General features: G+C 35.3%; 1 protein-coding gene across 1 annotated transcript; it reads left to right on the top strand.

The window, feature by feature from the left end:
* Positions 1-4837: 4837 nt before the first annotated feature.
* LOC129806130 (retinal homeobox protein Rx1) lies at positions 4838-8969 on the top strand. Its single transcript, XM_055854502.1, has 2 exons — positions 4838-5094; positions 8371-8969. Exons 1-2 carry the CDS (start codon positions 4888-4890, stop codon positions 8857-8859), a joined length of 696 nt encoding a protein of 231 aa, XP_055710477.1. The 5' UTR covers positions 4838-4887; the 3' UTR covers positions 8860-8969.
* The last annotated feature ends 5512 nt before the right edge of the window (positions 8970-14481 follow it).

The following is a 14481-nucleotide window of genomic DNA, read 5'->3' as shown; positions in this document are numbered from 1 at the left end:
ATGAGAAAAGGGACGAAAAACTGAGAAGGATAAAAGTTCTGAGGAGGAAAATGTGGTAATTAATTTTCTCCTATTTTTAATTAATTCCATTTTAAATGCGAAAGGGATTTTTGCTGGAAAAGAAAATTATTTTTCCACAGAAAAGAAATTTTCATTTGCGGTTTTATATTTAAGGTTAGAATTTGTCTGAATTAGATTAGTTTTTTTTTAAGGATTTAGTTCCTTAAGTATACAACCCTTTGAGAATATTCTAATTCCCGTTTGACAAGTTCTCAAATTTTTCTTACGAAAGATTTATCAATCAATCAGAAAATTAAAATAGAAACTCATTAAGAATAATTATTTTATGAATACAGTGAATACAAAAAAAAACGAGAGGGGTAATTCATTTCGCGGAACTCTGTCCAATTTGGTCAAAGAATCCACGGAGAGCCAAAGGACCTCATTATAGTTTTCCAGGAATCTCACAGGGAACCCACATTTTTTAGGGAACTCAAGGATCTGACGGGGACCTTCACGAACCCATATATATTTTTTTAAGGAGCTCGGAAACATTGGGGAACTTGGAGAGTCCGCGTTGAACTAGAAACTTCTCTTCTAGAAACTCACGGGAAACACGCAGAGAACCCGGAAAATCCATACAATTTATGAAATCCAAGTTACTCTTGGAACCAACGGGGAACTTGGAGAATCCATATATTTTTCAGGGAACACGGGGCAATTCCACAAAAAGCCAACGGAATCCATTAGATTAGAGCATCCGGAGAAGTTGGAGAACCCTCAGGAAACGCCGGAATCCATATATTTTTTTGGGAAACCCGGGGAACTTACGGGGACCTTGGGGGAACCTACATACTTTTGAGAGAACTCACGGGAAATCCTCAAGAAACTCGGGAAATCCATAGATTTTTTAAGGAATTCCGGAGAACTCAGGAACCTTTCGGGAAAACTTGATGAACCTATATATTTTTTCAAAGAACTCAGGGGGGATCCACGGAAAATCCGGGGAGTCCATACAATTTTTAGGGAATCCGGGGAACTTGGAGAACCCTAAGGGAACCCCGGAATCCATACATTTTTTTTAAGGAAACCCAGCAAACTTACGGGGACCATGGGGAACCCACATACTTTTTAGAGAACTTACAGGAAATCCTCAAGAAACCCGGGGAATCCATAGATTTTTTAAGGAATTCCGGAGAACTCAGGAAACCTCCAGGAAACCTTCAGGAAACCCACGGAGAACTTGAGGAACCCATATATTGTTTTCAAGGAACTCAAGGGAAATCCACGGAATGCCCGGGGATTCTACACATTTTTTTTGGTAATCCGGGGAACTTAAGGAATTTTCAGGGAACCCCGGAGTCCATTCATTTTTTTAGAGAACTTCTGGAGCTCATGGGAATCTTGGGGAACCCACATACTTTTTCAGAAAACTCACGAGAAATCCTCAAGAGACCCAGTAAATCCATGGATTTTTTCAAGAAATCCGGAGAACTCCGGAAACCTACGGAGAACTTGAGGAATCCATATATTTCTTCAAGAAACTCACGAGGAACCCACGGAGAACTTGAGGAATCCATATATTGTTTTCAAGGAACTCAGGGGAAATCCACGGAAAACCCGGAAATTCCATATATTTTTTAGGGAATCCGGAGAAGTTGGGGAATCCTCAGGGAACCCCGGAGCCCATACATTTTTTTTAACAGAACCTAGGGAACTCACGAGAATCTTGGGAAACACATATGTTTTATTTAAAGAACTCTCAAGAAACCCTCAAGAAACTCAGGAGAATCCACGGAAAACTCGGGGAGTCCGTACATTTTTTAGAGAATCCGGGGAACTTCAGGAACCCTCCGGGAACCTCGGAGTTTATACCTTCTTTTTAGAGAACTTAGTTAATTCACGGGAATCTTGGGGAGGCCTTATATTTTTTCAGAGAACTCACAATAAACCCTTAAGAATCCCGGGGAATCCATTGATTTTTTAATCCGGAGAACTCCGGAAACCCACGGGGAACTTAGGGAATCCATATATTTCTTCAAGGAACTTACGGAAAACTCACGGGGAAATTGGGGACCCCTATATAATTCAGGGAACTCACGGGGATTCCACAGAAAACCCGAGGAATGCATACATTTTGTAGGGAATCCGGGGAACTTGAGGAACCCACAGGGATTTCCAAAATCTATACATTTTTTAGGAAACTTAGGGAACTCACTGAGACCTTGGGGAACCAATATTTTTCATCAGAAAACTCGGGGGACCCCAGGAACGAATATAATTTTTCAAGAAACTCGCGGAATCAGTACAATATTTCGGGGACCTGGGTAACTTGAGTCAATTTGATTGCTTGTGAGTTGCCCCTTTGTCCACCGCCATCTTAGCGTTTATGGCCAGGCATCAGTAAAAAGGATGGAAAAGTATTTTTTTCATTAAGATGCACACTAAAACTTGATGAAATTACCTTGGTTAAAGTCCTAAAAATAAAAGGATAATCATAGTATTTTTTTCACTGTAAAAATTACTACGATTATCGTACTGATCCTACTGATCGTACTAATATTTCCATCAAGATCATAAATCAAGAGGTAGTTTATTTTTTAGCAGAATGTTGAATCTTACAATGATTGTCGTTTTATTTTAGGGAATTTAACTAGGAAATTTTAACTCGTTTTTACTGTGGTAAACAAATTGTTTATATTCATACGATCATCGATGTGAAATTAACCATTTCGGGTTTATAAAAAATTATGAGGAGCATTTATTTCTATTCAGCGTAGAATTCACATGCAAAAAAGTGTACTGGCGGTCCTACCACCAAGAGTAAGATGTAGTAGTAATCAAATTCAAAAAATTACGTTTTACTGACGTAAATCTTACTTTGAAAAATGCCTGGATTCTCAAATGAAAACTTCCGAAAAATTACTTTATTTTTTTAGTTTGATCGAATAGAGCTGTTGTACTTATTTAAGGGAAAAGTATAGTGAATTTCAAGTAATTTCCATGACGTATAAATTACGTTTTCATGACCTCAATTGTTCAAGAAGTTAAAAAAAACAGTTAGCGCCCACCGCCGTCTTAACGTTGATGATCAACCTCCAGAGCCAAACGGCGGACTACAGTAGACTCTCGCTCAATTGTCTCTTTTTCAATCTCTTTTTCAATTTTTATTATGAAGCTAATTTGCTCAAACTCGCTGTAGTTTTCCTATTTTATCGTGATTCTTTATAATTGAGCGCTTTTTGTGGAATTTACAAAGGCTTTGACGCCCAAATCTATCGATAAACCGGATGACATTTTTCTCCAAATGCCCAATTGAGAGAGAGTCTACTGTAGTCCGCCGTTTGGCTCTGGAGGTTGATCATCAACGTTAACCCATTCAGTCAATGTACCAGAAATACTTGAGATAGAATGTTCATATTTTGGGATTAGTTTCCTACAGATTAGTAGATGAATTTTCTGAAAAGAAAATTTTTTTTATCTCATATGGGGGCGCGGGGAGCCTCTGTCAAACACACATCTTAACGGTAACTGAATTTAAATTCTGTGCATTAATTCATTACAAACTCTATTGCTTTAGATAGAGTAACTATCCAAGAACACCAATTGGCAACTAGAATTCAAATCAGGAAAGTGGAAAGACGCCAATTTTAACAAATTCGACAGGATGTCGTATTTTCCGTCCGCCATTTTGAGCAAAAATTTTGCATGACCTTCCGCGAAGCAAGAAAATAATAACAAAATGTATTTTCATCTCTGTCGGACTATTTTTTCCAAGTAACTGAATAACTAACGTTACTAAAAATCCATTCCCGACAGCAATTCAGATAAAAATTGCCCAGAAATAAATCATCAAAAATCACTCAATTTGCGTATGATGTATAATACAATGGTAAGGAATGGGTTAAGACGGCGGTGGACGCTAACTGTTCTTTTTAATTGCTTAAACCCGTTCTGTGCTTTCAAGAGATTTAATCTCAACAAACCTAACCGTTTTTATATACCGAGTTTCGTTACTTTTCTTATTAGCTGATATTCTTTATTTGTTCTTTAAATTACATTGCATTATCTTGCCATTTTCAATTAATAACTTATTTGTGTCAAAACCTTTTGTATGAAAATTTATTCAATGCTTCATCTGCTGTACGAACACGAACTCCCTGGTCTATGTGCAATCCCATCTGCAGCACAAACATCCTGCGCTGCATCCCACTCTTTGACGAGACAAAGTCCTCCGGGAGAGCATCTGTCTGGGGGAATGGGTGGTAGGGAAGGAGGAGAAATGGAGCCCTATTGTTTCGCGTTGATTTCATTTATCAAATCAACTGTGTTAGATTATTCACCACATGCTGTCTCATTTGCCTCGTCCTCCCACAGCATCCTCCGCGTGTCCTCCATTGAGGATTGTTCTGCAGGGGATGACTCTCTAAGGGAAATCTCTGCACTTTCCCTGCGATTGGCCAGACGCGCTCCGCCCTTTGGTGCATTTTCACGCAGGCGCTCACACCTCGAGGGGTGATGTTGAAACCCTATTTGGATTATTTCCTATCCACAATTATGTTCAAATTGGCCAAATTTTTTCCCGCCAAAAAGCCACAAATGCAAATATTTCACAGAAAATCGGTATTTCTCCAGGATCCTTTTGCCAGGGAGATACTACCTTCAATTTGAAAATTAATACCATCCCTTCCTGACCATTTTTCTCATCGTCCTACCGCGGTGAACAACAAAAGAGGGTTGATTTTATTCATTTGCCCCACAATGGAGGGGATAAATAGTTGCTGGTAAAAGGGTGCAATATTGTTCGTCATCAACGACATAATCAGTTGCAGTTCAATTCTCAGCCCAGACGGTTGCCCTAGATTTGCCAAAAGGACCCTTTGGGAGATGGCTGGACCCTTTCTGTCTCCCCTGCCGAATGATCTTCTAACAGAATACATGTTCGGAAGACGAAGACAGCGGAGAAATCGCACAACATTCACTCCCCAACAGCTTCAGGAGCTGGAGGCTCTTTTTCAAAAGACTCACTATCCTGATGTCTTCCTACGCGAGGAGGTGGCTCTCAGAATCAGCCTCAGCGAAGCCAGAGTTCAGGTGAGTTTGACCACTGAAGATGTGCCTCTGACTCCATCTATTCAGAGCTCAGTGAAAGAACGATTGACAGGCAATCGTTCAAAGTGATTGCATTCAAGGACGATAAGGATCAAAGAATCCTATTGAAGTGAGCCTAAACAGAGTTGAAAAGCAATTCAAGTGACCAGTTTATAGATATTTTTGTGGAAGTTTTGTGCAGATAGTTAAACCATAAAAAATGAAAATTAAATAACTATGGCGCAAAGTCCTATGCAGGAACTAGGCCTTTTCGAAAGATAAATAGGGTAGAACAGCCTAATTCAGAACCTACTCCAAATAGGATCTTTTCGCTTAATACAGATTTTTTCCTTAATAGTCACTGTATTATGTCACACAATTTTTTTTTGTTGAAAAAAAGTCTTCTTGATGGTTTTACCAAGTTTACAGCTTACGAAAACCTTCAAAAAAATTGAATTTATATTAATTTAGTAATTTTAAACACATGGAAAAGAAAATGTTGCTTCTTTAACAGAATTTCCATCCAACAAAAGCCTATTTTGGAAATGTTTTAATCGATAAAAGACTCTCCGGTGATGGTCAGTGGATTTGAAGTCACTTCACAAAGAAAAACACTTCTTCAATATTACCCAGGAAATGTTTTACATGTTTTGAAGATTTTTTTTGTGGAAGTGTTCTCGCCTTTGCAAGTCATAAAAATTTCAAAATGGATTAATGGTTAATTTTAAATAGAAAGCTTGTTGAAATCTTTAGTAAAACAATAAGAAAAGCTAATATTTGCTTTTTAAAAAAAATAAATTTGAAGACTGTTAAGGGCTTTTAACCACTTAAAATCACCAAAATCGGATTTAAATAGGATTTATGTCGATAAAAAGTCTGAAAGTTTTTTTGATTTAAAAGAATCTCGTTTTGGGACTAAAAAAAAACTGGGAAAACTTGAGTTTTTACTTACCAATTTTAATTTTTTACTTACCAAATTTGCATTTTTTTACTCACCATTTTTGATTTTTTGACTTACCATTTTACCAAAATACTTACCATTCTGCTGCAGCCTTTTTGAAAGCCTCAAATGCAATTTCCTCTAATAAAAAACTACTCAGATCCATGAGAACATTTTTATTCGTCATTGTTTCATGAGAACGTTTTTTGAATCTGTCAAAATTGGCGATGAAATGCAATTAAAAACAAAGTTTTCTCAAAAAATGGTTTCTAAAGATGCTACACAGGGAGTTCTGTTGTCATAGAAATTCGCAGAACTGAAAAAAGCCTGTGAATTCACTCCAGTGACACAGAAAATTACATATCCACAGGAGAGGTCTTTGGAATAAATTACGAAAACGCCGTGATGTACGCAAAATATTTTCGGCGCCAACTTTTCATAAGAAATGCATATCAAAATTACCGCGTGAAAAATATTTGCATACATTTAGGGGAATTTAAAAATTTATTTTATAAATTCTTAGGCAATTCATATCAAATTCGTTCAATCCATTTTCACTTAAGCCGGAACTCTCTGTATCAAGGTTTTAATTGATTTTAAAATACGTTCAAATTAATGAAACTATGATTTATCTTTGAAAATTTTTGAGAAAGCTCTTTTCTGGCGTTTGAAAAAGCAGTTTCTTTTGGGGATAATCCTCCAATATGGCCACACGTCTTTCTAAAAGCCTAGCCTAGCTACACCTTTGACAATGAATACTTAGAACCTTTTATCAATCCTGAACGATGGACACTTCAATGTATGTACCGTAGATACAGATGACTTTGTCCTCCGTGAGTGACTTTGATCCCCTCTTGTCCACAAGCTTTTCTTTAATTTCAATCTTTAAGAATGTTCCTCAGCCTCACCGATTATACATGGTAGATTGGATCGGTAAAGACCACCATTAAGTGCTAGTATTAAAGCTTACGAATATGAGGGGGTCAAAGTCAGTTACGGAGGATAAAGTCACCCTCATCTACGGTATACAGTAGAGTCTCTCAAATCTGAATCACTCAAATTCGAACGACGTTTGGATTCAAAATGTGAATTGTAGGGTTATGTTAAAAAAAATCGTATTCTGAATGAATGAAAATCATATTTATGTGCTTATTCCTGAATGTTTACATACATTATGATCGTATAAAATTAAAAGGAAGTATGTTACCAGTAAGACTTATGAAAAAGTACGTCAAAAATGTCAAAAATACCTCCCGAGCGTTCGAATTTAGGAGACTCTACTGTATATAATTTTATTTTTAATATCTCCGGTCCCCCTTAACCATTTGCTAAGTGGGTCTTTCACCTTGTATCCACCACTACTGGTAGAACCTCTTATAATCACCGGTTTTAAGGGCTGATATGTCAGTTAAATAAGCACGATCAGCATTTATCGTAACTTCCTTCTTAGCAACTTTTCAAGAAACGAAATTAACAGTTCAGTTTTATTTTTCTTAAAAAGGACTGGCAAAGCGTCCCAGACATTGCGAAGTGATTCCAAACCGATTCAAAAATCACTCAAAATGTTGCCCAAAATAATTTAAAGTGCAAGAGAATAGATTTTCGGACGAAAATTACTTATCGGTTCATAACCGGTTTGTTACCGGTTCACAACCGGTTTGAAACGATTTATGAATGACTCAAAACAGTGCAAAAAATACACCTTAGGAGTAATATTGAATTTTGGATAAAAATTAGTTATCGATTTTGAGCCTGTTCATTACCAGTTCAGAACCTTTTGGGCATCTTGGTGCCCCAATACAAAGGCAAAGTTTCTCCTAAAGTTATTTAACTCTTTCCGGACCGCAGCATATGCTGCAAGCCAATTTCACAATTTTTTAATCAAAAATATCTAAGCTCAGGAATTAATTGAGGTCCTACAAAAAATATCTTACATTTGGGGACATCCTTATAGTTTGTAATCATCCACAAGAATAGAATTTTTATCCGTTCTGAATAATTAAAAAACAATGTTTTTCACAGAACATTCATATGCTGCTTTGGGTACTCAGAGTCCCAAAAAAGACGAAAGAGTTAAAGTCCCACCAAATCAACAAAACCTTTGCTAAATTTGCGAAAAGGAGTAAATCATAATCAATATCTAGAAAATTATTCCTGGAAGAGGCCCACCTAACTCTGATATCGATTGGCTTCAAACACTTTAGCAAGAGAATCAGAATGATCGTCTGTGTGAGTCCCTTGACCCGGGATTTAATCTCTTGGACATGTCGCCAAATCTTCTCACGTTTTTTCTCCTGGCAAAAACGTGTGACTAACTACTTTGTAATATCTCGTGGCAGGTTTGGTTTCAAAATCGCCGAGCAAAGTGGAGAAAACAGGCTCGTCTGCAGCTTCTTCAGGATGCCTGGCGGATGCGATGCCTGAGCTTAGGTACTCCCCCAATGATGATGGGACGTCCTCCTGGAGCGGAAGTCATTCATGCCAGTTCCCCGCCCGTGGGATCAAATATTTCAGGACCAGTCAATGAGAAGCCTCTTCTGGCTCATCCAGACTCTGCTCCCTGTCCTCCTGCCTCGAATGGCGTGAGCGATCCTGGGTTCACTCTCATGCATCCGGCTTTTCAGCCACCTACCAGCAAGTCTTCCTCCAACACTACTCAAGAGCAATCACTGGCCAAGACCCCTCCACGACCTGAGAAGCACGAGGAGTCCCTGAACAATAACAATGTGGCATTCCCAGCTCAAGAAAATTCCGAATCAGATGCTTCGTCGGAATCTGAGGAGATCGACTTGACGTCCAATGGATGTATTGATTACTCGAGGAAGTAGTTCTGAAGCTGTCTGGAACATCAATCTCTCACCGGTTGGAGATTGAGCTTAAAACTCGATTATCTTTAGACGTTCTTGCGTGAAATTGAAAGGAAACTCGTCTCAATAAATTTCTGAGTGAACTTTTATGGCTTTTGACGTCATTTGACCAGGTTTTTCAGAAGTCTCACACCTTTAATCGCAATAAAAAATTGTGTAATTTTCCTTCATCAGAACACAGAGCAATTTCGAATCTGTAACCCGGTTTTCTTTAGTGTATTAACGTAGTCTGCAACAGGATTTCAACAGATTTAAGCGATTTTAAAATTTTTCAGGTGAAAATTAAGTGTGTTGGATTTTTGGAATCAATGCGATTGATTTTCAGAACTTTTATAGGAGCATAGGATAGATTCTTTTACATTTTTTGGTGTTTAATTCTTCCCTAAAATAATAAATTTTAAATTAAGGTAAAATGAGTAACATTTTATGCCATTTTGTTACCAATCCCATTGGTGGGATTGATTCATCTGATCTCCAAAAGGATTAATCACAAATTCGAAAGTCCAAATCAATAAAAATATTATCTTATTTTGTCTTTACACAATCAAAAAGTCAGTCCCACTGGTGGGATTAATTTCATCTCATTTTAACATTGATTACAGTTTGGGATTGATTTTTATCCCTAAAAGAATCAGTCGCAAATTGAGAAAAAAAATCAATAACATTTTAATACTAAATTGTATTTAAATCCCACTGGTGGGATTGATTTCATTTAATTTTGCAAAGGATTTTACTATGATTTATTATTTAAAAAAATCAAACACAAATTCAGACACAATTAGTAAAAATTTTATACCAATTTGTGATTACTAAATAGGATAGAATCCGTCGAAAATAAGTTAAAATCAATCGAAAATATAGTAAAGGCAATCCCACCGTGGAATTGATTTTATTTCATTTTCCGATTGATTTTATTATAGTTTGGGATTAATTTAAGATTAATTTTATCATTGGGATTTAGATTATATCATTTTGTGATTAACAAATAGAACAGAATCAGTCGGAAAATGAATAAAAAATGTAGTAAAGCCAATCCCATCGTGGGATTGATTTCATTTCATTTTCCAATTGATTTTATTATAGTTTGGGATTAATTTAGGATTAATTTTATCATTGGGATTTAGATTATATCATTTTGTCATTACCAAATAGAATAGAAATCAGTTGGAAAATCAATCGAAAATGTAGTAAAGCTAATCCCACAGTGGAATTGATTTCATTTCATTTTCCGATTGATATAATTATAGTTTGGGATTGATTTTTTTTTTCATTGGGATTGAGGTGATATCATTTTCTGATTACCAAATAGAACAGAATCAAGCGGAAAGAGATTAATATCAATCCTAAAATGTAATAACACCAATCCCACTTGATATAATTTTTCTGGGATTCCTTTCATTTCATTTTGCGATTGATTTTCTTACAGTTTGGGATTGCTTTTATCATCTAAAATTAAAATATAATTATTATTGAGATTGTATCATTTTTTGATTATCAAATAGAATAGATTCAGTCGGAAAGAGATTATAATCAATCATAAAATGCATTAACACCAATCCCACTTGATTTCATTTTTCTGGGATTGATTTATTTGTTTTTTCTGATTAACTTTATAACAGTTTGGGACTGATCTTATCCCCAAAAAGGATGATCAGTCACAAATTGGAACCAAATCAATAAAAATTTTACCCATTTTGTAATCACCAAGTAGGACAGAATCACTCGAAAATAAGTTAAAATCAATCGGATGCCAATACCACAGTGGGATTGATTTCATTTCATTTTCCGATTGATTTTATTACAAAAAAGGACATTGGTGTCTTGTGTTTATCTTGTAGTTTACTACGTCAGTTTAAAATATAGAATTTTGATTTTGTAACAGTTTGGGATTGATTTTATCATCACAAATTGGGATTCAATGATTAATAAGGTTATATATTTTTGGAATTATCAAATATGATAGAATCAGTCGGAAATATAAACTCAATCGGAAAATGTAATAACACCAATCCCACTTGAATTCATTTTCCTGCACCTGATTTCATTTAATTTTCCAATCAATTGTATTGGAGTTTGGGATTGATCTTGTCCCAGAAAAGATCAACCACATCAAAGTGGTAAAAAATAATAGATATTTTATGCCACTTTGTAATTACAAAATAAAAGAGAATCAGTCAATAATGGGATTGGAATTAATCGCAAAATGTGATAAAGTCAATCCCACTGATTGGATTGATTTCATTTCATTTTCCGATTGATTTTATTACAGAAAAGGACATTGGTGTCTTGCGTTCATTTTATAGTTCACTACGTCAGTTTAATAGAATTCTGATTTTATTACAGATTGGGATTGATTTTATCATCACAAATTGGGATTCAATGATTCATAAGGTTATATCGTTTTGGAATTACCAAATGGGATAGAATCAGTCGGAAATAGATTAAACTCAATCGTAAAATGTAATAACACTAATCCCACTTGAATTCATTTTCCTGGACTTGATTTTATTTAATTTTCCAATTAATTGTATTACAGTTTGGGATTGGTCTTGTCCCAGGAAAGTTCAACCGCATTAAATTGGAAAAAACATTAGATATTTTATGCCATTTTGTGATTACAAAATAAAAGAGAATCACTCAAAAATGGGATTGGAATCAATCGCAAAATATGACAAAGTCAATCCCACTGATGGGATTGATTTATTTTATTTTGGAACTAATTTTAGTCCTAAATAATGAGTGATGGGTAGGACTAAAATCATATTACATCCTATCAGTCACAAATTGGGATAAAATTAATTAAAGTTCATCCCATTCTCTAATACCAAAGTGGGATTGACTTTATCATGTTTTGGGATTTATTTTATAATTCTCACGATGGAACAAAATCAATCCCAAAAAATATTTGATCTTTAATATTCAATTTCCCAATCCCACAAATACCCTAAAATACAATTGATTCTGCTGTAATTTTTTTCTTGAATGAAAAGACCCACTAACATTATCAAGACTTTGGCTTAATTTTCAGCAAATATTGTATATTATGGTCTTAAAGAAAATATTTACCTTTCCAATTAAATTAATTGATTAACTGTAAAATAATTTAGCTTATTGAGACATATTTTTCATTCCCAAGGAATCCCTCTCTTTCTCTTTGAGTCATCAATTAAAATTCCTCCTCTGTCCAACAGAAAATCTATTTGCAAAATTAATCAATGAAGTTTGTTCTCTCAATTCATCATAATTTTTTTTTGCACAGAGGTTGCTGACCTAAGCGTCTCTTCCACTAATTTAATCTCATTGCATTTGCTATTTTAGACATCTCAGAGATCTTCTGAGATCTCCCCAAAGAAACTCCAAAACTCTCATCATCCCACCGATATGATCTTTATATAGTGTCAATCAGTGATTTTTTTGCTGCTATACTATTATTTATTTATTAAGTAGTTATTTATTTAGCGGAACATTGACATTGTGAGAGAGTAAGCTATAAAACTCATTTGCATTTCGCAATTGAATTGGAATTGTAGGATGTTTTGTTGTGGCTTCCACTACCACTCCTTCTTGGATCAAGAGGCAAATCATCATTGTGGCAGAGACATTGTTTTTCCAATAAGACAGACACTAAAATAAAACGAAATGGGAGGGGTTTTTGCTCAATAAACGCTACATCACTCAAAAAGTACTCTTGCGTCTGCTGAACAAATTAGCAGAGTTGAATATCATGCAAAACGACAATTTTCTAGATAAAAAAGGATGGATAAATAGGAGTTATGGTGCTATTCCAATAAAAAATGAAGAGGGAACATCATTCTTCTGAGCATTTTTTTAAATACATTACTGCGATTTTATGCTTCTGCATTATAGACTCTTCTTTGTCTTGGTTCCTGTCTCGACTGTTTTCACCAGTTCTTGTCGTGTTCTAAAACTACCAAATAATCGAGACAGGAACCAACACAAAAAAAGTCAATTGTGTAGAAGAATTTAAGAACAGTCATGTACTAAAAAAATGTTCAGAATAAATACTTCACATTCAGGAGAAAATTATTCTCATGAACATTTTTTAGTACAGGGTTGTGCTCATGTGCTTCTATGTAATGGGAGTTGGTATAAATGTCAACTATTCTGAACAATTAAATAGTTCTGAGGGTTCTGAGATACCAAAAAACGGAATTAACACCGAAGCACAAGAGAACAGTCATGTACTAAAAAATTATTCGGGAGAAAGATTTCCAAAGAGTTTCTACGACGTCCAGTTAAAATACAACTTGTATTTTTAAGGTAATACACAAACTAACCTAAAAATTGTCGAAATAGTCTATTGGCTTATCGTCCTGGAACTAAACTACTTTCTAATATTTTCTCAATAAGAAAAATAAGTAATTTATTTGTTTAAATATGTTGCAGTCTTGAAATATCTGTCAAAGAATTATAAATATAGAGTATCTTACAATTACAAACAAGAGCATAGTCCATGACATGATTACTCAAAATGTGATTTTATTTTTTAAATTTTCTTTCTATTTTATTGTATTAATTCACTTTAATCTAGAAATTCTGGGTTGGATGTTTGTGTTTAAAAAAATTACTTATAAATAAAATTTTGAATAGGAGAGACCAAGGCAGAATTAGTCAGAGGTAGAATTATACCGGTGCCGGTCAGAATCCCGAAAGCCAAAATCTGGAACGCCAAAATACCGCTTTTATTTGAGATGAAATCTTTTATAACTTGGCGATGGAACAATTGGAGACTTGGAAGTGCACTTAATTATGTCTTTATTCACGGACAGTCGGATGTCGAGAGAGAGATATTGTACAATGTAATTGATCTTATACCGTTTACAAAATCCACACAGTGTCGCCTCTTGCATCTCAGCCACTAATTAATATATTGATATATCGCCAATATATCAATCCAGAATGGGTCAAAGTCCCAAAAGCCCAAATACCGAATGGACAAAAATAATGATTTTGCCTCTTTCGGGATATCGATCAGTTCGGGATTTGGGCTTTAGGAATTTTGTTTTTTCGGAATTTTAGCTTTCCGGGATTTTGAGCGATTCGGGGTTCCGACTCATTGGCTCCGTTCAGTAACAAATTGAACGAGAGGATTCGGGATATCGACCCATTCATAATTTTGGTTTTCGGAGTCTTGGTTTTTTTTTTGTAATTTTGGCTTGGAAATTACGACAAATCGGTTTTGAACCGGTTCATAACCGATGACTAATTTTTATGCGAAAATTAATTCTATTACATTTAAAACTGGTTTGGGGGATATTTTGAGTGATTTACAAATAGGTCTAAATCGGTTGAAAACCGGTAAACGGTAAATGACACGAAAGCACTTTTGCGGTATACCATTTAAGGCACGATTTCGAGCATTTCGCAAAGCCTGGGACGCTTTGCCACCCCTTTATAGTATATATATTTCCATATTTTAGAAGAACTGCTGATGAGGTAATGAGGAAGTTACGACAATTGCTGATTCAACTGACGATGTGGCTTTTTGAGTAATCCTTGCTAAAATATAATTTTAAGACATACCGTCTTCAGATGGTATACAAATAAAATAAAAATTTCTCT

Source organism: Phlebotomus papatasi, chromosome 3 (assembly GCF_024763615.1).
Source record: "Phlebotomus papatasi isolate M1 chromosome 3, Ppap_2.1, whole genome shotgun sequence".
In the NCBI taxonomy this organism is placed as follows: Eukaryota; Metazoa; Arthropoda; class Insecta; order Diptera; family Psychodidae; genus Phlebotomus; species Phlebotomus papatasi.
The sequence above is the reverse complement of the archived record's forward strand: the minus strand, read 5'-3'. Positions and strand labels throughout refer to the sequence as shown.

Coding starts and splice junctions, on each gene's coding strand:
- LOC129806130 (XM_055854502.1), top strand. CDS start 4,888: ATGGCTGGACCCTTTCTGTCTCCCCTGCCGAATGATCTTCTAACAGAA. Junction 5,095..8,370: donor TCAGCGAAGCCAGAGTTCAG/GTGAGTTTGACC, acceptor ATCTCGTGGCAG/GTTTGGTTTCAAAATCGCCG.